Source organism: Nyctibius grandis, chromosome 6 (genome assembly GCF_013368605.1).
Source record: "Nyctibius grandis isolate bNycGra1 chromosome 6, bNycGra1.pri, whole genome shotgun sequence".
NCBI classification, from domain to species: Eukaryota; Metazoa; Chordata; class Aves; order Nyctibiiformes; family Nyctibiidae; genus Nyctibius; species Nyctibius grandis.
In genome coordinates this window covers 50824882-50847705 of record NC_090663.1, presented here as the reverse complement: position 1 = coordinate 50847705, position 22824 = coordinate 50824882, and the positions used below count along the sequence as shown (strand labels likewise).

Sequence of the window (22824 nt, the reverse complement as noted above, 5' to 3'; positions counted from 1 at the left end):
AAACTTACTGGGGAGCAAAGGACACCCTTCTTTTCTCTGTGGAAATGTAAATGAGACATTAATTGTAAATTCAGTTCTATTTGACTTAGAAGTTATTTTGAAAGAAAGGCCGTATAAAAGTTAAAAGTTTGCTACTGTAGTGCTGCTACTTCACTAAAGAATTAATCAGGGCTTGGGAATTTGCCAGAGCGTGTTGCTTTTGGCTCATTTCCAGTCAAGCCCTTAAGAAAGCCACCAACATGTTATTGCGTTAATGCCTTTGTGATCAAACACTGCGGTCTGCAGAAAACATTAGAGCTATGCTAATTTACTCCCATAATTTTATCCCGTCAAAAACTGGGAATAAAGATTGCAGCAAAACATTTCAAGGGAAATGACACAGTTTTTCATAAAGCTATGGATTATGAAGTTTTCTATGAAATATGGTCAGCCAAATGTAAATTCTTTGCATCTAAAGATGCCATGGTATATTGCAGTTTTCATCCCAGCTCATGAACCATCTGTCAGCCAGGAGAGGGAAGCTGCTCAGATGAGAACAGGCACAGCCCTCTGGTCTTTTAAAGTTCACAGACTCAGGTTTGTAGCCATACGTTGTTGTTTGACGTAGGCAAGTTTGTTTTCATACGTGATACTCAAAGATTGTGGAGTTAAAAACAGCTATGTCACACTGAAGGAATTACTGTTGATGGGCAGCCAACCACAGGAGCTCCACAAAGCTGATAAAGAAGCCTCACTTTTAGTATTAGTTATAACAGTTTTCACAACACTATCATATATTTCTTCATATCACCGTTGTTGTAGAACCAGCTCATTAGTGTAAATGCAGGCAGGTTTGATAGATCAGGTAGGGGTCAGGTGAGAAAACTGCAGCCATGAGAATCATAGAATCATAGAATCGTTTTGGTTGGAAAGGACCTTTAAGATCATCGAGTCCAACTGTTAACCTAGCACAGCCATGTCCACCTCTAAACGATGTCCCTAAGCACCACATCTACATGTCTTTTAAATACCTCCAGGGATGGTGACTCCACCACTTCCCTGGGCAGCCTGTTCCAACGCTTGACAACCCTTTTGGTGAAGACATTTTTCCTGATACCCAATCTAAACTTCCCCTGGCTCAACTTGAGGCCGTTTCCTCTCATCCTATTATTTGTTACTTGGGAGAAGAGACCAACACCCACCTCATCACAACCTCCTTTCAGGTAGTTGTAGAGAGCGATAAGGTCTCCCCTGAGCCTCCTTTTCTCCAGACTAAACAACCCCAGTTCGTGCAGCTGGTCCTCATAAGACTTGTGCTCTAGACCCTTCACCAGCTTCACTGCCCTTCTTTGGACTTGCTCCAGCACTTCAATGTCTTTGTTGTAGTGAGTGGCCCAAAACTGAACACAGTATTTGAAGAAACAATTTAGGAATTGCCCATTCACCTGCATGAACGTTTTAATGACTTTGTCCTGTGTCCTAGACTGCTGGTGGTCACATCATGGTCAGCCTCTCTGGTGCTGATAGCTGTGATGCTGTGGTCTCTGAAACAAGTTTATTAAAGGACCTGCTTTTTTGTAGACTTGCTGAAGGACAAGTGCCCCTGTAAAAATAGGAGTGTTTTCACATGGCATTGGCCATTTTGGATAAGTTTACAGGAGCATTTCACCATCACATGTAGTCTTAAGGCTGATCAAATATTTCAGAGAGAAAGACTTTCAGAAGTTCTCACTGGTGTTAGATTACTGAGGGAGGCAGAAGGGCTGCAGAAGCTGCAGACCCAGCTGGCTGGAGGCAGAGGAAAGCCTTCGGTTGACTGCGCTGAGCTTCCTGTCCTGTTGTTGGCCACTCTGTCTGGCTACATGTTGCTCTGTATGCACTGCAGCTTCAGTGACCAGGTGATGAAGCAGACGGGAATCCATCCAGCAGAAAAATAACCCAGAGAAACAAATATCTAACTGAATTATATTTCAACTCAGCATCTAGCTGAATGATTGGGATATACCAGCACAACAGGGCATAGAGGTATGGAGAAGGAATTGTTCTGGGAAAAAAAAAAAGTTCTGGAGTTTAATAATTTTCAAGCACAGGCTTTAAAAAGGCAGTTTATCTTTTCACACAGGTTTAGATCAGACGTTGTCATGGGATTTGCCATATTTGTAGGACAAGCAAAGAGATTTTTGCCCACATGGTTTTGAACGAGGAGTGTAATCCCCTGCAGGAGTAAATATTTACTTTGATAAATTTTCTGGAAAAGATTTCCCCAAATGAGGTTGGCTTTTGTTGGATTACATTTTTTAAAATATATTTTCTCTGTCTCTCTCTCTCTCTAACTAAAAGGCAGAACATTGTTTTTTTGTTTTGGAGTATTAGCCTGCAGTACAAGCACTGAGTCCTTTTCCTGTACTGCTGGAATGCTCAGCCAGACTGCTGATACTGAGGGAGAGTGAAGCCTTAGAGCACTGAGTTTCACCCCAGGAAATTTTATCCAAGGAATGCAGATGAGATTGCTAATTGAACTATGTTTTGTTTAAATTTATCAATAAAGTTATTTTAATGGGAAATACATCATTAAGGCTACAGAGAAGATGGCTGCTGAGTGATCCAAAGCATCTAGAGAAAACTGGAGAAAAATGAAATAGCTAAAATAAACTAAATGGAATAGGCATTGAAATAACCAGTGGTGATTTTAAAAAGTGGTGGCTCAGAGAAACTGCAAGCACTGAAGAAAAACTTTGATGAAGTAAACGAAAGACAATTGAAATAAGAAAAAAGGAAGCATGGCTTGGCACAGAGAAGCAAACAGGAAAGGTTCCAGTCAATGTAATTGGAAAGAAATATAAGAAGTCTTGAAAGAGATATGAGCATCACCAAACTGGGTCAATTTTTAATAGAGAAAATTCTCTCACACAAAAACTGTCTGCTGGATTGTGAAAGTATGCAGTATTTTTGAGGATGTTCATTGCTTTTCCACATGTGTGTGTTATCCTTTGTGGTTTGGCTGAGATCAGAGTGACTAAAAGAAAGCACAGTGTGTATCAGAGATGTGGGAAAGTTTGTTCACCCTTTGCAAACTTCCCTCCGAACTGTATCTGACTTCCAGTTACATATAATGTTATGAGAATCAAAGAATCAAGATGGTTTTCTTTTCTCATATTAATTTCAGTTCAATTCTTAGGAAAAGTAAACTCTACCTTCCTGTCCCTGACTGACCTCATATGCTTCAAGACAGCATTTCCCACTAGTAACTCCAGCTCTCCTCCTACTTAGGAAAAGAAGGAATATGTGGCATGGGAGCTGTTTTCAGGAATCAGTGAGAACTGAGATCCTGCAGGCTGATTGAAAGTTTTCAGAGAATGGCTGGGAAGAAGACCAGAAGTACTATTTTGGAGTATGAAAATAAGAGTGTATTAGGGGACTGTGTGTACACATACTATTTCTGCTTGCTTCTTTATAAATATATTGTTTCTTCAAGTAATTAATAAGTTATTGTATTTGATTATTTAAAAAAAGATAATACTGTACTTTATCTTTTTGTATCTCTGAGAACATTCCTGCGGCCAGTTTTGTCCTGCTTGCTAGTGTCTATTCTTTCATTCCTTTTAGGAAGTTCCCAAAGAGTTTAAGAAAAAAAAAAAGTTTATTAATGTTTGTTGTGCCATTGAATAGAAAACGATGTTTCTTTTATGTAGAATTATATAGGATGTTTAGTCTTACCTCCCTTATAGCCTTGTCATATTGCTTTGGGAAAGTTGCTTAGCTTCTTTTTAGCTCATTATGCACATTCATAGAGTGAGTATAAAAGTGTCAAGTAGCAGTTACAAGACTTTATTAGTTAATTTAAAAAAAAAAGATATATTTTCAAAATAGAAAAACAATGTAAAATATTAAACATATAAAATATAAATATAAAATATTTATATAAAAATACAGTATAGAAACAATTTTTGGTCAGCAGTAAGAATGTGATGACCAAGATTAAAGGAAGATGAAGAGGAAAAAAGAAAATAATGGGTTACATACTTCCATTGATAAGTGAACAGATTATCAAAGACTGATGATTACTAATTGGAGAGTTAAATGACAAGTAATTTCATTTAGGTCAATAGAATACTATCGTATGAGATTAGAATCAGGCCTTATCAGCAGAACCGTTTCCATCTAGCAGTTTTAAGGTGAACAAGAGTACTTAATTCTCAGGTGTCTCTCCCATTTGAGTAACACAGAAAGTATTTCTGTTTGTATGGCTGGATAATTCCACTACAACTGTAAATGCTTGAGTTGTTGTGCAGGCATTATTATTTTGTATTATTTCATTTTTAAAATAAATTATGCCAGCTGTAGAAAATTAGAATCTAAATTTCAAAGACTTTTGTTTTGATTGATGGTTGATCATGTTGTGATGATGGAGATAAAGATTTTGATGTAAAAAGGGATGTAGGATTTTACATAGTAGATTTAGAATATACTTTTTATAGGTTTATAATTCTTCTGATGACTGTTAGAAATTTAGAGCAGTTAGAAATATTGGCTCTTAAACTGTATATTTGAGCCTTATCTCAAGGGGCATTTCTGTCTTAGTCTGGTAAAAGCCCTTCATTACCATGGTACTAGTAAATAATTTTTGACTCATGGTTCTCTTTCATTTCTACATTAGAAAAATAATTATTCCAGTCCTGAGTTGATCAGTCTTGATTTGCATGACATATGCTTAGTTTTTTTATAAAAAAACTACCTAATTGTCTACCTTTTTGATATTTTTTCTAATTCTGAGGCTTTTTCTGAAGAACTACTCCCTGTACTAATTTTTTGTGTGTGTGTCATAAGAAGTTGTGATTCAGCCATTGTGTTCTGCCTTTCTTTTGTCTTTCTGAAGCGTTCTGCAGCATAGAGCTGCGTTTAGATGAAAGGGTATCTTCTTTTTGATGAGGTAGCTGTGACCCGCCACCTGCAAAGATACTATCGATGCCATGATCATATTAGTTTTGCTGAGCCAAAACACATTCTAAGCACATAAATTAGAGCATGAGTACCTACAAACGTCTGCTCTTTTGTCACTATTTCTGCAAAGCACATTATCTCTATAGAAAGTCATTGTAGGCAAGACCACAGAAGGTGAACAGCTATTATAAAAAATGTACTGAGAAAGGAGACTGTGCTCCTTTGCCGGATAAGGACTTCAACAAACAGAGCATGGCTTCATCAGAGATCACAGTGTGCCACCCTGCACATCCCCCTCTCTCTGCTGAAGGAGAGTGTGCCAGGGGGTGAGGAGCAAATACAGAATATGACTTGCAGTTGCAACAGGGCAGAGTTGGGACCGTGTCCATTGTCATGCTCTACAGGCAGCAGGACAAGCCATAGAGGGCAGCTGGTCCTTCAGGGTCCTGGGATCTGTCTGCCCCTGAAGGTACTCCTTGTCCTCATCCTGAGAGCTGGGACTCAGCCACCACTGCAGCACCAGTGGCCTGGCTCCTGTGTTAAGTACATGGGGTAAAACAAGGAGGAAGATAATTGTGGGCCCTCCCTAGTAACTCACTTGTGTCAAAGGCAAGGCTTGGAAGGCACAACAGATCATTGCCTAGGGATATCAACTTGTTTTTCTCAGGAAAAAAAAATAGCCTACAGAGTTGTGCTGCCTTTTGGACAAGCTGCTGACTCCATGTTCAAGCTGAAGAGAATAATAAATGATCCTGAAAAACAAAGGAGTTGTTTTGTTTTGTTTTTTTGCTTAGCAGCAGTAGTAAGTGTGCATGGGACATATGCATGAGTCTTGTCTTAAGTCTGGCATTGAGCATTGTTTCCTTTAGTGACTAAATTTATGTTTTTATTGTGCTTTAGCTAAGTGGTGACACTTTAGTAATGAAGGAGTGACATGCAGTGCGAGAACAAGGCCTTACAAAATCCTACAATCCTTTTTTTCTTTCTATCTACTAGGCATGTGCAGAATTCTGAAAAAAAAATGTATTTGATTAGGTACCTACATCTGGATTTTAGATTCCTTTTTGAAGATATGTGCAAATGATTAAAAACATCCATGCCTTTTGTAAATAAAGTGTAATCCAAATTGGAAGGAATGAAAGCACTTGCTTAAAAAGTGTTTAAAGAGCCCATCTGGGGTTGGTTTATTGGATATTCCCCTATTTTAAAATGCAAATTCTGTCTTTATTAGTTCAGCAACTTCTTTGCTAGGCTCTGTACTGGAAAATTGTGTTCATTTTCTCACAGCTAATTATTATTTTCAGAACACACGTGGTCTGAAATATTTGTATTGTACCTTAGTGACTCTGAGATATGGAACGGATTTATTTCTGATTTTCTATCTTAAGTAACTTCTTAAAGGTAGAACTAACAAACTTTTTTTATTTAAAAGACTAATACCAAACAATATATAATTGATTTATCGATATGGTGTTTCTTCCTCGACCAAAAAGATTTTGTTCTCTTTTCTTTTTAGGAAGGAGGCGCAGCTGGATGAAGAAGGACAGTTTCTTGTCAGAATAATTTATGATGATTCCAAAACTTATGATCTGGTGGCAGCTGCAAGCAAGGTCCTTAGTAAGTAATACAGATATCTTCTTTGCCCATTCAACACATAAAAGATAAACCCCTCCACAAAAATCCGTGTAGCAGAGAGAAACAGGATTTAGCACAGAGGAAGTGAAAACAGGGCATTGGTCAAGGAGAGATTTTTTTAAAGATCTCAGGAGAAAGGATTTTATTTTTTTTTTATTTATCTGAGATGTTATTCCTTTTATTCCTTGACGTGATTTTTTGTACTTGCAAAGTATTTGAAGTCATAGGTACACCTTAAACTGCAGTAATATACCTCATCCACAGAGCATGGTCAGTGTTATAAGCAGTCATGAACTAACAATATACCACTGTAACTACCTTGCCAATACACTCAGGTTTCATGGGGTGCAAGAGCAGTCCATCAGTGAATCCTTGATATCTCTGCTGAACAAGCACGCCAAGTTACACAAATGTTTGCGGCATGGGCACATCGCATTTCATATCTGCCATTGATTTGGGTCGCATTCATTTTCAATTGTTGAAGCTCTGGTCTGGAATTTTAAAAGTAGAATTATGCCCATCAGTATTATTTTATCTGCAGACCCACGTGCAGTATGAAATTGTTCTGAATCAGTAATTAGTCAAGAACATGTAAGACTGTGATGACTGTAGTAGTTCTGTTGAATTGGAGCAGCTGATGTGGTTTCATGCTACTGTAAAACAGAACTAACTCCTCTGAGGCGAGCACTACTAAAAACCAAGTTCCTTTATTTTCAAGTAGTGATGTCTTATCTATATCAAAATCTAAAATGCTATACATGCGTGAAATGCACGATGTACCAAAGTCATAATGGTAATTGGTAAATCCTAATTAAATTCCTGTATTGAATACTCATTATTTGCCATGTGGACCCTGAATCTTGTTTTTCTCATATTCTTGACCTACTGTATCTGAGTAGAGTTTAGGTACACTCTTGTTCATGAATATGAGACTAAAGTAGTAAGCAAAGTGTGTGAAATGCAGTGTTTGGACTGAATCATATTTTCCTGTTTTAACTAGATCTAAATGCTGGGGAAATTCTTCAGATGTTTGGGAAGATGTTTTTTGTGTTTTGTCAAGAATCTGGTTATGATACAATTCTACGTGTCTTGGGCTCAAATGTCAGAGAGTTTTTGCAGGTAAGAATTTTGTGCCAAGTTATTTCAGATACCAGACAGAAGTATAGTCTAGTCAACAGATTAGATTGAGATTTGGAGATATAGGTTTTACTGTATAATCTTCCAGTTATTTGTGGAGAGGTGTCTGAAAACTTTCTTCCTTGGTATTTGTATTCTGTAGAGTTTTCCACTGTTCAGCAGTTTTGTCATTGTTGTTCTATTTCCGTTTCGGTTAATGTATTATATAATTACCTGATTAATAATTTTCTCATAGCATCTTTGACTGTTCAGGTTCATACAAAAGGAGTGAGAAGGCAGGTAAGCTGGGGTTGCAGAGGCATTCATAAATCTGAAATTTCATTTGAAATGCTAAAGAAAAGTTTTGAACACGGGTTTTCATATGTAACAAAAGTATGGAGTACAACAGACATGAAAAAACCCACCAATTCACATTGTCTGTGTGTGTTAAGTAAGAAGACTTACCTTGTTTATATTAACAGAAAATGTGGCCTTCAGAGTTGCAGGATATTTCTTCTCCTAAGTTCTCTTTGACTAATTATAGATACATTATGTACAGAGCTAGGGCTCATGCACAGCTTATCTCCAAGACCTTATCCTTCATCCATGAGGGTGGGATAGAAGAGCAGTGTTTAAGCCGATTTTTGTGCTTTTCTAACTACAGAACAGTGTGATACTGTACTGTAAAACAAAAGAAAATGAAAACGATTTTTCAATAGCATGGAAGAAATGTAGTGACTTCTCTAAAGTGTAATTTCTAGGTGTAGAAAAAATGGGCTTGCCTTTTTTGTTGCCTGAAAATTGTTCACTTCAAAAAAACACTTTGGATTTAAGATTTGTGATATATATCACTCTCGGAGAGAACTATGTGCTGTAATGAGTTTAAAAGCACTGAACTGATTAAGATTTCATGGGAGATTGCCCAAAAGCTGAGTGTCAAATCTCTTGTTTTTCACTGGAAATTTAGCAGCCTCTTGTCATCTGTTCCCTTAAAATCTCTCCAGCAATAATAAGTGAAAAGAGCAGAGTGCATAGTTTGCCGGGTTACTAGAATACTTCTGTGTCTCACTACCTGCCCCAAAACCTGGATTGTTGCAGAGAAATCTGACTAGATGTAGTCAGATTTCTTGTACAAATCCCATGGACTGTAGTTGCTGGGCAGACAGATGGGGTATGTGTATGCTCCAACATGTGCATACTATGTGTGATCTGTCTGTAGGATGTGACATCCTTTGTATTTCATAGTTTCATTCACAGGCTGCCCTCAAAGCAAGCCTTCAGATAAATGTAATTTTTAAAGATGACTCACCTACTGAAGTTGCGCTTAGGGTTGAGCAAGAATAGGGGAGAAGGACAAAAAAAAGGTGTAGCTGGCCTATTGCTCCATCACTTTGGGTACACATGGATGGGCCAGTCCTTCCCTATTCCTTTCCCTCATCCCCTTTTCCATATAGTATACTTCTCTTTCCATACCTTACCATGTGTGATGATGAAAAGACTGGAGACGTTTGTAGTGTACACCAAACCTCTATAAAAGCGTGAACAGCTTACATTTATATTCTTCTAATGTCAGTATTTTAAGCTGCTTTGTTTGAATTTCAGTGTTAACAGATGACATTGGCTATTATATACTTCTGTAAATTTTAACAGGACTAATGTATTAGTAGCTGTGCCAGAAGTGTACTTTTTAGCTTTTTATTGTGATGGAAAATCAGCGTTATCCGTGGTTTATTATTTTTGCATCTTCCAGCAGTCAGATTAGGTCAGGAAACTAATTTATATACCTATTACAGATTGGTTTTAGTGTGCTGAACTTTTGTCAGATTCTTAAAATATATAATAGAGTTCCAAAAGGTGCTTCTTGAAATCTGTACTGAGTCCAGGATATACGAAATAATTGAAGGCTGCAGCTTTTTAAAGCATGGGAAAATAAATCTCATATTTATGTTCTATTTCCCTTGACATGTCAAAGAAAATTTATTTTATTCGTAGATGAAACACAGGTACTTCAGGCTTCATGAAAGAGGAAAAAGATAGTGCAACTAAATCTAATATTTATACTTTCTATGAAAAACACAGGCCTGGAAAAATTGCAAATCATATTGAAAGACACTGTGCCAAAGAGAAGCAGTGTGAAAAGAGGTACCTCCTAAGAAACCCGAAGTGAGCTTTTATGTTACGTTCAGTAGCTTTCTACTGAATGAAAATCAAACACTGGAGTAGTGGTTAGTTCTCCCATTTAGGGAGTCGTTTACATGGCTATTTAGTTGTTCATAATTGTAGCGCAATAAATTTCGGGGGTCTAATTCCTCTTTTAGAAAAGTTTCCAGATGCTATATACCACAAGGAGATGAATAGCATATCTTTGCATTTCAGGTGCCAATGCAGCTGTGAGATATTCTATGTATTCTGTGGATTGTTTCAATTATTCTCAAAGAAAGTATGTATTTGAGATTGGTAGTTTTAAAGTTGGTACTTTAAAATTTGAGACTTTGTCAGGCCCTGTAAACTTGGGTTGACTGTTACGATGTCAGAACTAGCCTGTTTTACTGAGAATAAGGAAAAAGATTCATGTTTATTCAGACATGCTTATTTGTATCTGACACCTAAATTCACATCTGAAGAGGAGATTATAGGGACTGGAATTTGGCAGGGATGAAAATGGATGAGGTACAGGACTGAGAAACACCCACAAGGTCTTTAATCATCAGAGTGTTTCAAAATACAGCATAGTCAAGCATGAATTCTTACTATCTGAAGTAATTTTTAATAGTGCTAATTTTGATGATGTTCATTGTCCAAATATTGCCACAGTAGATGGAAAGGACATCACAAGCTACTTGAAAAGCCTGCTATGATGACAGTTCTACAAATAATAAGGCCAATGCACAGGGAGTATGAGCAGTACAAGAAAGGAGATGTTCAGATTAGACAGAATATGTACTTACTTTCTCCAGAACTAATAAGTGAATGTCTTATAATCATGTTTTTAATTTCTTCTTCCAGAACCTGGATGCTTTGCATGACCACCTTGCTACTATTTACCCGGGTATGCGAGCCCCTTCCTTTAGATGCACTGATGCGGAGAAGGGGAAAGGACTCATTCTGCATTACTATTCAGAAAGAGAAGGTCTCCAGGATATTGTCATTGGAATCATCAAAACAGTAGCTCAACAGATCCATGGTACAGAAATAGATATGAAGGTAATGTCTGAAGGGGTGTACATATTGGAAGTTTATGTCATTAGGACAAAATAAAGAAAATCAAACGTGAAGTGATAGCAATCAATCATTTTCATTGTTGCTGTCCTCTGTGAAGCAGTGGCATCAGTACTGACTCAGGAGGAGCCATCATCATTTGTATTGCTTTAAGGACAGGTCAGCCATGTGCTGGGAAGGCCAGCGCTAATTTGCAAACAGATATTGGGAACAGTTCAGAACAATATCCTCTTATTCAAAGAAGGAGATGACATGTACAGAAATTAGGTACTGGGTTATTTGGGGTGCTTTTTTCCACTTTATATTTGGCATATATTTATTACTGTCTACTGTGTCCTGTGAGAACACAGACATTTTGTCTCTGTGTCCTAGATTCTTCATCTATGTGCAAACTGTGAGGCTGATGTGTGTTGATGAGGCCTGGCTGGTGAACAGAGTCTTTTCCTCCCAGCCTGCATGCCAAGTCCATCCCAGAACCAAGATGTGTTTGTGGGTCTCATACTACCACTCTGTGGGAGTGTGGCTGGTTATACACTTCCAGTCCCAGAAGTGGACAAATGTTCCTCAGTCACAGAGTTTACATAACATTGTCTACATTTAGCCTGCACCCAGGGCTAAACAATAAACAGTTTTTCTATTGCCCCATGTCCCTTCCCCAAATGAGGAGGGGAATTGGGAAAAGGAGGGAGACTTGTAGGGTGAAGTTAAACAGATTTAATAAAGTAAAGAAATCAATATAAATGACAACACAAAAGAGACAAAACTATACTTATCTACAGAGCACCAGCAAGTTGCTCCAGGAATCACAATCATTGGAAATGAGGGAGAGAAAGAAAGAAGCAAGCAAAACAGGAAGAGCCCCACCTCTTCTCCCCGAGCCCTCCCTTTTATAGTGCACTGATGTCAATGATATAGAATACACCTGTGGGCCAGCCAGGCACAGCTGCCCCAGATTTAGCTGCTGAGGGCCTTGATCACCATGGCTGGCCACAAACTGAAACCAAATCCCAGTGAAACCAAAACAAACATCATGTGTGCTAAGGCACTTGTGAAATGGGAAAGAGGCTTCTGCTTTGTGTCCATACAGAGCAACAGAAAGATTTAATTGATCAGGCCTTGCATATGTAATGCTATAAAATCAGCTTGATCCAAGGTACAGATGTATCTGGGGGAAAACAGCAAATAAAAGATTTTTGGTATTGAAGTATTGCAACTGATATAAAATACTTTTCATCAAGTAGAAAAGAATCTAAGCAGGTACAGCAAGCATTCTTTTTTTTTTTTTTTAAATATTCCATAGTCATATTACATTTCACAGAATCACAGAATCAACCAGGTTGGAGGAGACCTCAGGGATCATCGAGTCCAACCGTTGCCCTTGCACCACCCTGTCAACTAGACCATGGCACTAAGTGCCATGTCCAGTCTTTTCTTAAACACATCCAGAGATGGTGACTCCACCACCTCCCTGGGCAGCCCATTCCAATGTCTAATAACCCTTTCTGTAAAGAAATTCTTCCTGATGTCCAACCTGAACCTCCCCTGGCGAAGCTTGAGGCTGTGCCCTCTTGTCCTATTGCTAGTTGCCCGGGAGAAGAGGCCAACTCCCACTTCACTACAACCTCCCTTCAGGTAGTTGTAGACTGCAATAAGGTCACCTTGGAGCCTCCTCTTCTCCAGGCTAAACAACCCCAGCTCCCTCAGCCGTTCCTCGTAGGTCAGACCCTCCAGACCCTTCACCAGCTTGGTCGCCCTCCTCTGGACTCGCTCCAACACCTCAACATCTTTCTTGAAGTGTGGGGCCCAGAACTGGACACAGTATTCAAGATGTGGCCTCACCAGTGCCGAGTACAGAGGGACGATTATTTCCCTAGACCGGCTGGCTACACTATTCCTAATAGAGGCCAGGATGCCATTGGCCTTCTTGGCCACCTGGGCACACTGCTGGCTCATGTTTAGCCGGCTGTCGATCAGCACCCCCAGGTCTCTTTCCACTGGGCCGCTTTCGAACCACTCTTCCCCCAGCCTGTAGAGCTGCATGGGGTTGTTGTGGCCGAAGTGTAAGACCCGGCACTTGTTCTTGTTGAACCTCATGCCGTTGGTCTTGGCCCATCTATCTAACCTGTCCAAATCCCTCTGTAGGGCCTTCCTACCCTCCAGCAGATCGACACTCCCACCCAGCTTGGTGTCATCTGCAAATTTATTGAGGGTGCACTCAATCCCTACGTCTAGATCATCTGTAAAGATATTGAACAGCACCGGCCCCAGAACTGAGCCCTGGGGAACACCGCTAGTGACCGGCCGCCAGTTGGACTTTGCCCCATTCACCACCACTCTCTGGGCTCGGCCATCCAGCCAGTTTTTAACCCATCGAAGAGTCCACCCATCCAAGCCCCGGGCAGCCAGTTTGTCCAGGAGGATGCTGTGGGAGACAGTGTCGAATGCCTTACTGAAGTCTAGATAGACTACATCCACCGCCCTGCCCTCATCTACTAAGCGGGTCACTTTGTCATAGAAGGAGACCAGGTTGGTCGAGCAGGACCTGCCTTTCATGAATCCATGTTGGCTGGCCCCGATGCCCCGATTGTCCTGCATGTGCCGTGTAATGGCACTCAGGATGATCTGTTCCATCACCTTGCCTGGCACCGATGTCAGGCTGACAGGCCTATAGTTCCCTGGATCGTCCTTCCGACCCTTCTTGTAGATGGGCGTTACGTTTGCTAATTTCCAGTCAGCTGGAACTTCTCCAGTTAACCAGGACTGCCGGTAGCAGTTCTAGCACAGTTTCATTGTATACTTGCTCAGAAAATCCATTCCAGTTTCATGAGTGTATCACAAAAGCACTATCTTGCTCAGATAAGAGATTTACGAGGAACCCAATGACACAGGTATTTGTACTGCTATATCGGAGTATTTGCCTTTTATGTTTCTTAATATAAGCTAGCTCAGGTTTATGATGAACGGCTAGTTCTCTGTAGTGATGGTGATATGCTTGATGTCCTTGTTTAGATTCTATGTTGTAGAAAACCGTAGTTCAAACTTTTACAGCAGGTGTTAGTGATCAGATACGGAAGGATGCATCAGAATCAAAACAATCCTCTTCTTAGGTCTCTGTTTATTCAAAGTGTTGAGACACACAGGGAGGACCATGTTGGAAAGTTGGCTGCAAGAGTGCTGAAGCTGTTGCTTGACAAGCATTTCTTCTGGTAGCGCAGGCAGATTATGCAGCCCCTCTTCTCTTACTGCTCAAGCTTGTCCTATGACAGCTTCTTCAGCTGTGTGTCTCCAGCTGTTGTGAAGTTATAAAATAAACTAGACTGAGGAAATGAACTGTGTTCAAAATAACAGGGTTTTTTTTCTGGGTTATTTTTACCCACATCTGTTCCTTTATGTGGTTTGGTGTTCTGTCTGTCAGAGAGAGTTCTGCCAGCGTAGTCGAGGGGTCATGCAGAGACAAAAGTGATCAGTGGGGCAGAGGAAAAGTCTGAGTTGTGCAAAGCAGCTACCAGAATAGACTTTTGACAAACTGTGTCCTCAGTCTGAATGTTACTTTGTTGAGAAGATTGTATTGGACAGTACTGATATCCATCTGGGATTTCTTACAAATAATATATGTTCCAAAGAGGTTTAAATATTGATTCTAAATTTACTTCTCATTTTCATTTGACTTTGTTAGGCTTTTCTGGAAATTTTATTGTTGTACTGTAATTAAATAGAAATTTAATAGTATTGGTCAAACCTATTATAAGTGAGCACAAAGTTTAATTTAAATCCATACTATTCTTCCAGACCATCTGAGTCAAAAGCACATAGGTGCCTAAAAATTAGTATTACCTCTAAACTGAAGAAAGTGCATATAGTTTGTATTTTATTTTGTCTGTTACCCTGGTTTTGCCCTTGTCCCTATTAGAAAGTAATGTGCCCTCAACCTTGAACTTTTTCTTGTCTCTGCTGGTTAATAAAGCCTAGCATTTGACACCTTCGATGACATTAAATAGTGCTTTACTCCATAGGTTCTCACAAACTTCGGTGGCAGATAAGCAGAGAATAATCAGCTACTTGTTTCTGTAAGGTGAGAGTGCCAAAATTTGCAGCTTATCCACACAGACAATGAAAGTCTCCCTCCATTAGTCCACAGATCAACTCTTAATCATTAATGATATGGAGTGAAGGTTTTAAAGCAGAGCAAGTCTGCCATTGTGGTGCCTGGCTACTTTTACACTGTTCAAAAAAATGAGAACAGGAGAAAAAAATTGACCGACTTCTTTCATCTCAATCCCTTGCCTCATAATTTAGTAAATTAATGCTTTCGTGTTTCAGACTGTTAGTAATGCATTGTTTGAAATAGCACAGCACAGAAAAACATTGGAGTTGCTTTTCATCCCCTCAGTTTTTGTGCACCAATCAATGCCTCTTCTGTAAATTTTTTGGTTTGGACTTTAGTTTGAATTTTGCTTGAGGAAGAATTTTTTTTGGAACTGATAAGAGCCTCGGTGCCTAGCCCTAAGTTTCTGATGTTATTATGGGAATTGCCTTCCGACTTGCAAGAACAGAGCTGAGATTCCCGAGTTGTCGTTCCAAATCTGTTTATCCAAAGCATTTACAGATACAGAACAATCCAATACAGGACTGGTTTGGTAAGTTCTGCAGTTCTCTTTATATTAATGTAAAGTTGATACCTGCAATCTGATGTTTAATACTTTATTATCCACTTTTCTTCTCCAGCTTTTTGGAACAAATGCTTACATAAATCTGCTTGAGAGAGTGCATACTTCTTAGTCTGTATTTTCATGAAATTTTGCTTGACTTTGTCTTACATATTACCAGTTTCTGTCAAGGTGGTAGCAGATCTTAATTGTTTGCAATAATACTGGTTTTATTTCATTAAGTGGTTAGATTTAGTTTCATGGGTTACACAGAATCACAGAATGGCAGAGGTTGGAAGGGACCTCTGGAGGTCATTTTGTCCAACCTCTGCTGCTCGAGCTGAGCCGCCTAGAGCCAGTTGCTTTGGACCGTGTTCAGACAGCTTTCAACTATCTCTAGGGATGAAGACTGCAAACTCTTTGGACAACTGGTGCCAGCATTCAGTCCCCCTCACAGTACAAAAGTGTTTCCTGATGTTCAGACAGAACCTCTTATGTTTCAGTTTGTGCCCATTGCCTCTTGTCCTGGCACCGGACACCACTGAAGAGAGCCTGGTTCCATCCTCTGTGCACCTTCCCTTTAGTATTTGTACACATGGATAAGATCCTTCTGAGCCTTCTCTTCTCCAGGCTGAAGAGTGCCAGCTATCTCAGCCTTTCCTCTTATGAGAGATGCTTCAGTGCCTTAATCATCTTAGTGACCCTTCACTGGACTCTCTCCAGTAGCTCCATCTCTCTCTTGTACTGAGGAGCCCACAACTGGACACAGCACTCGAGGTATGGCCTCTCCAGTTCTGAGTAGAGGGGAAGGATCACCTCCCTTGACCTGCAGAGAAAATCTAAGGAATCTCATGATCCTAATATTATAAAGAAAAATAAATATTAAGAAAAACACATTGTTCTTGTTTTGTCCCAAATTGTTTCTTTGGGTGGAGAAATAGCTAAATAGACAAAAAGTGTTTAATTTTATCATGTTTCTGCAGTTTCACACAGACCTATTTTATATATGCATACATATATATATATACACACACACACATATGTTCTGAAATATAGTAGGGCTTTCTTTTTTCCAGGATGGTGTCCTTCAGGAAACGTGCCTTTTCTTTTAACACCTAGGGTATGTGTGTGCTGAAGGCAAGAAAATAAAAAAGGTCTCAGTTTTTCTCTGTTAAACTCTGTTAGCACTGAAAGGAAGGCTGTTTGTTTTGAACTTGGATTCACAATTCCAGTTGAATAGTTCAGGAAAGCCTAGATTGACATTAATTGGTTAATTAGTTAAAATCCAATTTGCCTTATCTTCCCTGATATGGTAATCCATTTTTAGCTAAAAAGAGCTAAGACTATATAATTTTTGCAGCAGGTATTGTCCCAAGAATTGTTGCTGACTTTGGGAACAAAAAATATTCTTCTTTGGAAGAATATTTAAGTGCTGCTAGTCTCAGGATGAGAACTAAAAATCTTCGTGGTGCTGGTGACCAGCTTTGGCATGAGATCTCTGTTAGTTTTCTGCCTATGCCTTCTCTTGCTTCACTTGACAAAGGTTGTTTGTGTATAAATGAGAGTGACCTGTGAAGGTAAAGTCAGGACAGAGGTTCCCTCAAGGCTGCAAATGGTACGAGTCAACGAAGAATGTTGTACAATCCTACAAAGCCCAAAAATCTGTTGAAAAAACAGACTTCTGCAGTTCTGTTATTATCTGAGAGCAGACTATCAAAATCGTTCTTTTAGGCAGGGAAGATGGTTTACAATATCAAACGAGAAAAGGCATGGGAAAATCCTTGACAAGATGGTAATTTCTAACTGTCTCATTACTAATGGCAATATAAAAAAACAAAGCCAGAATGTGACCAGCTGGAGAGCTGACCTGAAAACTACTTAGGTACTTGTTAGAGGACAAGCAGTACTGATCCATACCTTAAAATGCTAGCTCTGTATGAAAAGAGGTCAATCGTGGAGCATAATCAGCCTCTAATTCTGATGTAAGGGCAGCAGGGAACTTCACTAGCTTCAGGCTCAGAGGTTTGGTGCGGTGAGAGTCTCTGCCTTGAAACCAGGTGCCAGGTGGAGGCATCCCTGCAGTTTTAACTTCGGGTGTGCAAAGCTAAGAGTGGTACTATTTCCCCAGTGAACTGCTTTGCCTCAGGATCACCCTGAAACAGCTGCAGTGAAATTTGTCAAGTAGCATTGCACAGTCAGTTTTGATCAGAAGAGAACAAGAATTCCATCCTGTATTCACCTTTAAATGGCAAAAACCTGACTGTGTGTTAATCTTCACAGTCTGATGGAAAAAGATCCCTGTCCAAGGACATTCTGTCCCTGATGCTGAGATATGAGGGTATCTTGGGGACATGCTCATATGTATAGAATTGAGTCTTGTCTTGTAGATACATCAGTGAAAGTTTAACAGATAGCATGTGTTCGTTACACATGCTGTATCACAGTGATACTGCTTCATTTAATATCTTTTGTGAAGCTCCAAATATATTAAACCACAGTAATTTTAAAATAACTTTCTCTGAATTGTCCTTCCCTGAAATATTGGTGTGGCTTTTCACTTAGCTAAGCAAGGACAAACTCTGAAGATACATCTTCTGGAAAGCACAGACAGGTTAGCAGTTAGATGTTATATATTCTCTTTGAAACCAGGAGAGTGATTTTTCCCTTCAGATTTTAGCTGCAGTTACTATGGTGATTGAGCTCTTAGACGTGGTGAACTGATGTCGCTTCACCAGCTAAGGCCACAGGGGGAGGAGGAATTAGACTTGATTTCTGACTTTGTTGCTTCTGTCACTGAACTTTCATTTGTCATGCATTTAACAGAGGCTTCTTCAACAATATTTAAATGATACTGAAATTCTGTGGCTTGCAAACTTTGCTTGCAGAATGAAACAATAGGTAAGTTCTATTCTAGTTAAGCTTACTGCAGAGTATCTAGGGCAGGCCTTTATGCCAGATAAGTATCTGGCCAATTAGATTGGATCTGTAGGTACAAGGGTGAAGGGACAGAATTTAACATGTTATGTTAATGGCCAGAAGTGATCATTTAAAATTTGCTAACAGGGTGGATGAAATCGTGAGATAGGAAGACTAGATAGTGCATAAATGATGTGGGCAGAAAACACATCATGAAATCACATATCCAATAGGAAGTTATCTAAGGATGAATCAGTAGCTTTCTTAGCCTGGAGAGGGGTATAACTGTAGCTTCTGTTAGTAAGGGGCTGTGCATGGGTGACCAGAATCAAATTCAGTAAACCAGCCATGCCCACAGCACATCAGGTTTACCAGGAGTGTGCAGCTGGCGCTGTGGCTGTCTTGTAGATCTGACACATTTCTGTGTGTTTGGCCTGAAGTTAATTTGCTGCACTAATGTGATGCACTAGTACAGCAAGCATTTCTAGATACCCTGTAGTCTGGTCAAAAATAGTGTTGCAAATGAACTTGAAGATGCCTGGGAAATTTGCTGCTTTGCACTGTTACTGGCACAGTTCTAATCTATAAAGGTTAGGAAAACAGCACATCGTGTGTGATGACTGACTTCATCACTGTGTAAGCTTGTAGGATCTGTGGAGCGTCATGTCTCAAACTTAGCTAGACATCTTGAAGCAAGTAACGGTTCTATTTTTATAGGTGTTTTTTTTTTTTAACCAGCACGTTTTGTTTATTGATGCATCATTCATTTCTAATAAATGGAAAAAAAATGGGAAGTTATGAAAAATCTGTTAAGTGCTGCATGGTAGCAGGAAAAAACCTGCAAGTACAGGTGCAGGTTGGTAACCGAATACCAGCGTGCAGTGACTAAGATGGTCATTAGCTGGTAACATTAATATCTGTAGAAGGTGATGCGCTGTTAATATGAACATTTCCTTAAAAATTATTAGATTTTTAAAAATGAATTTTAAGACTGCTTTGACAAATTTACAAGTTTTTCATCCAAAGTTTGCATTTTTTTTTCCAGTTGTGGCAAGAGCAACTTTTAGAAGTAAGATCCAAGACTGGAAATTATCTGGAAGCATAGATCAATTCTAGTGATAATTCTACACAATTTGAAAAAGGTTGCTATGTATAATCTCAGCTATCCCTATACACAGTAACAGTAATAATAAAATAAAACCTGTGGGAGTGTGTATGAGTGATAGAAAGTAAGAACTAAGACTGTAACTGCGTTCTATCAATCCTCAGTATGGCCGCAGTCTCTCACAATTTCAGGGATAATCGTTTAGAAGACATGGAGAACATTTAAAACCTGAATTCAGATGAAAGCTAGGTCTCCATTTACTGTGTTCCGTTTTCCTAGACAAACCCACATAGCTTGTTTTCCTCAAATGACCATCACATATTCTTTTTGAGGAATTTCCTCTTATTAACTCATAATTTCCCACTTCTCTTTGCCACACACTGCCATATGGATTGCCAACGCAGTTTCTTGAGGAAATTAGGTTTTATCGTCATTAACATTTGAGCTTGTTCATACATACAGCTTTTGGTACCTACATTAGCTGGTAAATTTAGAAGGCTGATCTTTCTCCAAGTTACTTAAACATGCAATAGAAAGAGAAGACTGATGCAGCACATGGTATAGAGCACCTAAATCAGACTCCTGCTCTGAACTGTCCTCCAGAAAAGCCTCTCTTTCCTTTAAATGAATAGTCAAATAGGACATAAAGGAACACTATGTTCTTAAATTAAGTATCATTTAGCAATAAAATATTGTTTTGTCGTTTTACATTCCTTTCTTTGTATAGGAACAAATAAAGGAATCGGCACTCCCCAACCAATCAGCTAGCATGGCTGCCAGTTGTGGAGGAGAAATCGTAAATAAACTAAACATCTTAGGTGTCAAGTGCAATATTTGTGCATGTCTGTTCTGTTTTCATATTGTAACTTAATCTCTGTGGTTAGACTATGTGTAAAGAGCAGAATCAGGAGGCATTAGAGATTTTAAGAACTCTTTTTTTGCCTCAGTGGCTTTAGGATCAGACTCTACATGAAAATAGAATACGGTGCAACGTATTCCAGAAAGTTGCCACTAAACAATACTGTGTAAATAGAACTGTTCTGTTCCAGTCATTAAATCTAATTAGGCTTGAGAAGAGGTGAATTTTGCCTCTCAAGGTAAATTATGCTAGTTATTTAGTTTAATTATACTGCGATACATGACTCTCACTGCAAATAAAATAATCCCTATTCATTTAATATTTTTTTACTAACTTTGCAAATTACTGAAGTGTGAAATGCTATATCAAGACACTTATTTGAGATTCAGCTGCTGTAGATGATTCTGGTTTTGCTGTGATTTCATTTAATATGGAATGCAGCTTGGAGAAGAATGTCATTGCTCTTAGTTTTATTTGTTGGTCCTGATCTTGCAGTCTTCACTGCTTGAATGTATAAGGACCGTATAATCAAACATCTGCTCCATCCACCTTTCTTCTGTCTGACTGTGACATGCCCATCCTCTGTTCAGCACTGTTTGCTGTTGTGTTATAGACCTTGCAAACAGCTTTCATCAAAATAAGGATTCAGGTGGTTTGTGTAATTCAAGACTTGCTACATGTTCATTCAAGGGGAGGGGAGAGTCCTGTTTTCTGGCATGTACCAGTAAAAGCAAGCATAACCTGAGCCTTGACCCCTGATTTCAGGATATGCATTTCACTCAGGCTTTATAAATTGTGTTTGAGTGATCTTCAATATGTTGTTAATGCAAAGAGCAACTGTGGCTAAGCAAAGGCATAATTATTCATGTGGAATTATAAAGACTCTCTAAAATCAGAAATACGTATTAGAATATAGTATTTTTCAAGATTTTTCAAGTCTTCATTATAGCATTCCAGTTATTAATGAGTAGTAGAGTTTTCAGTTTTTCATTTTTTCCTTAATTTTTCTAGGTTATTCAACAGAGAAATGAGGAATGTGACCACATTCAGTTTTTAATTGAAGAGAAAGAGTCTAAAGAAGAGGACTACTATGAAGACCTTGACAGATTTGAAGAAAATGGTACCCAAGAGTCTCGCATCAGTCCCTATACTTTCTGCAAGGCCTTTCCTTTCCACATAATATTTGACAGAGATTTGGTGGTAACGCAGTGTGGCAATGCTATATACAGAGTCCTTCCACAGGTTAGATGATTCTCATGCATAAATAATCATAGAGATTCCTAATGCTAGATGCTTCACAGGTTTCTATTAAAGATGAATACAATAGATTTAGGATTCTCTGTCTAAACATCATTCCTGTGTGACTGTATAATATTTACTACATTGTGTTCCTCTTGTTTGAAAAAGGACTGTGAAAACAGCCCTAATTCTACAGCAGCTCTGTTCCTTATGAGCGTGTCCATGTGCAGTAAGAGAATAAGCTTGAGCAGAGAAAACCTGATCACCCCCACAGTTCAGGTGTTAGCTTGATACCTGATTCTTTCTCGTAGCTCACTCCAAGATACATTTGCTGTGAAAGTGGCAGATAACTCTTTAAAGTGAATGTGAGACAGTCAGTGCAACTTGGCCTGGGGTTCAGGAAATGGTCTTGCCCATACTGCTGTATAGTGTAGCAGCAGGTTCATAGTCTATATGTATTACTTGACAGTAATGCCTTCAAATACTTAAGCTGTCAGATGCACAATAACTGAAGAGCAGAGTAACAAGTTACGATACACTTTCTTGGCTTGTGCATCAAAAGCATCAGTATTAACTAAGGTCAGCCAAACTATGTTTGTGATATGTATATATGTGTTCCGAACTGAATGCAGCTGCTGCAATTTCCTCTGGTTATTTACAGTAAAAGAGTACTCAGAGGTCCATTTCATGTTATGTATTCTGTATATTAATAGGATACCTCAGTTCTTGCCTGAAAGAGCTGACAGTGTTTCTAAAAATAAGCAACAGGTAAAAGCAGTAATATGAGAGAAGCAAAAGGTAAGGTGATGAAAACATCAGATGATCTTTACAATTATGTAGGCTAATGTTGCACATACCATGTTGTTTCTGAATCATTGACATACTTTTAAAATGCAATTTTATGTTGTTTTTTCCTGCAATTTGTTTTTGGTGATTTCTCTCTGAATTTTGCAGAAAGATTAGAAAGAAGAGCTTTGTAAGTAGCTCTGCCAGATTTTTCCCAAGGGCATTACCAGCTATAGCTAAGTATTCGGCCTACTGAGGATGGCTATCAGAATCCTTATTATCAGAGATGATGCTTTAGAGAACATAGCTTATTGAAAAGGGAGTTTGAAGGAGGTCATTTAGGAGGAAAACACTGGAAAGCTTTTTTTACTGTAGAGTGGGAA

The 22824-nt window shown here is 39.0% G+C and overlaps 1 protein-coding gene across 4 annotated transcripts in view; it reads left to right on the top strand.

Annotated features, from left to right (window-relative positions):
* Positions 1–22824, top strand: part of GUCY1B1 (guanylate cyclase 1 soluble subunit beta 1) — a 46069-nt gene that overhangs the window by 11537 nt on the left and 11708 nt on the right. For all 4 annotated transcript variants that reach the window (XM_068403863.1, XM_068403864.1, XM_068403865.1 and 1 more), the window contains 4 exons: positions 6437–6537; positions 7556–7674; positions 10678–10875; positions 21428–21658. In XM_068403863.1, the coding sequence (XP_068259964.1) occupies positions 6437–6537; positions 7556–7674; positions 10678–10875; positions 21428–21658 (649 nt within the window). The remainder of the gene's footprint in view (positions 1–6436; positions 6538–7555; positions 7675–10677; positions 10876–21427; positions 21659–22824) is intronic.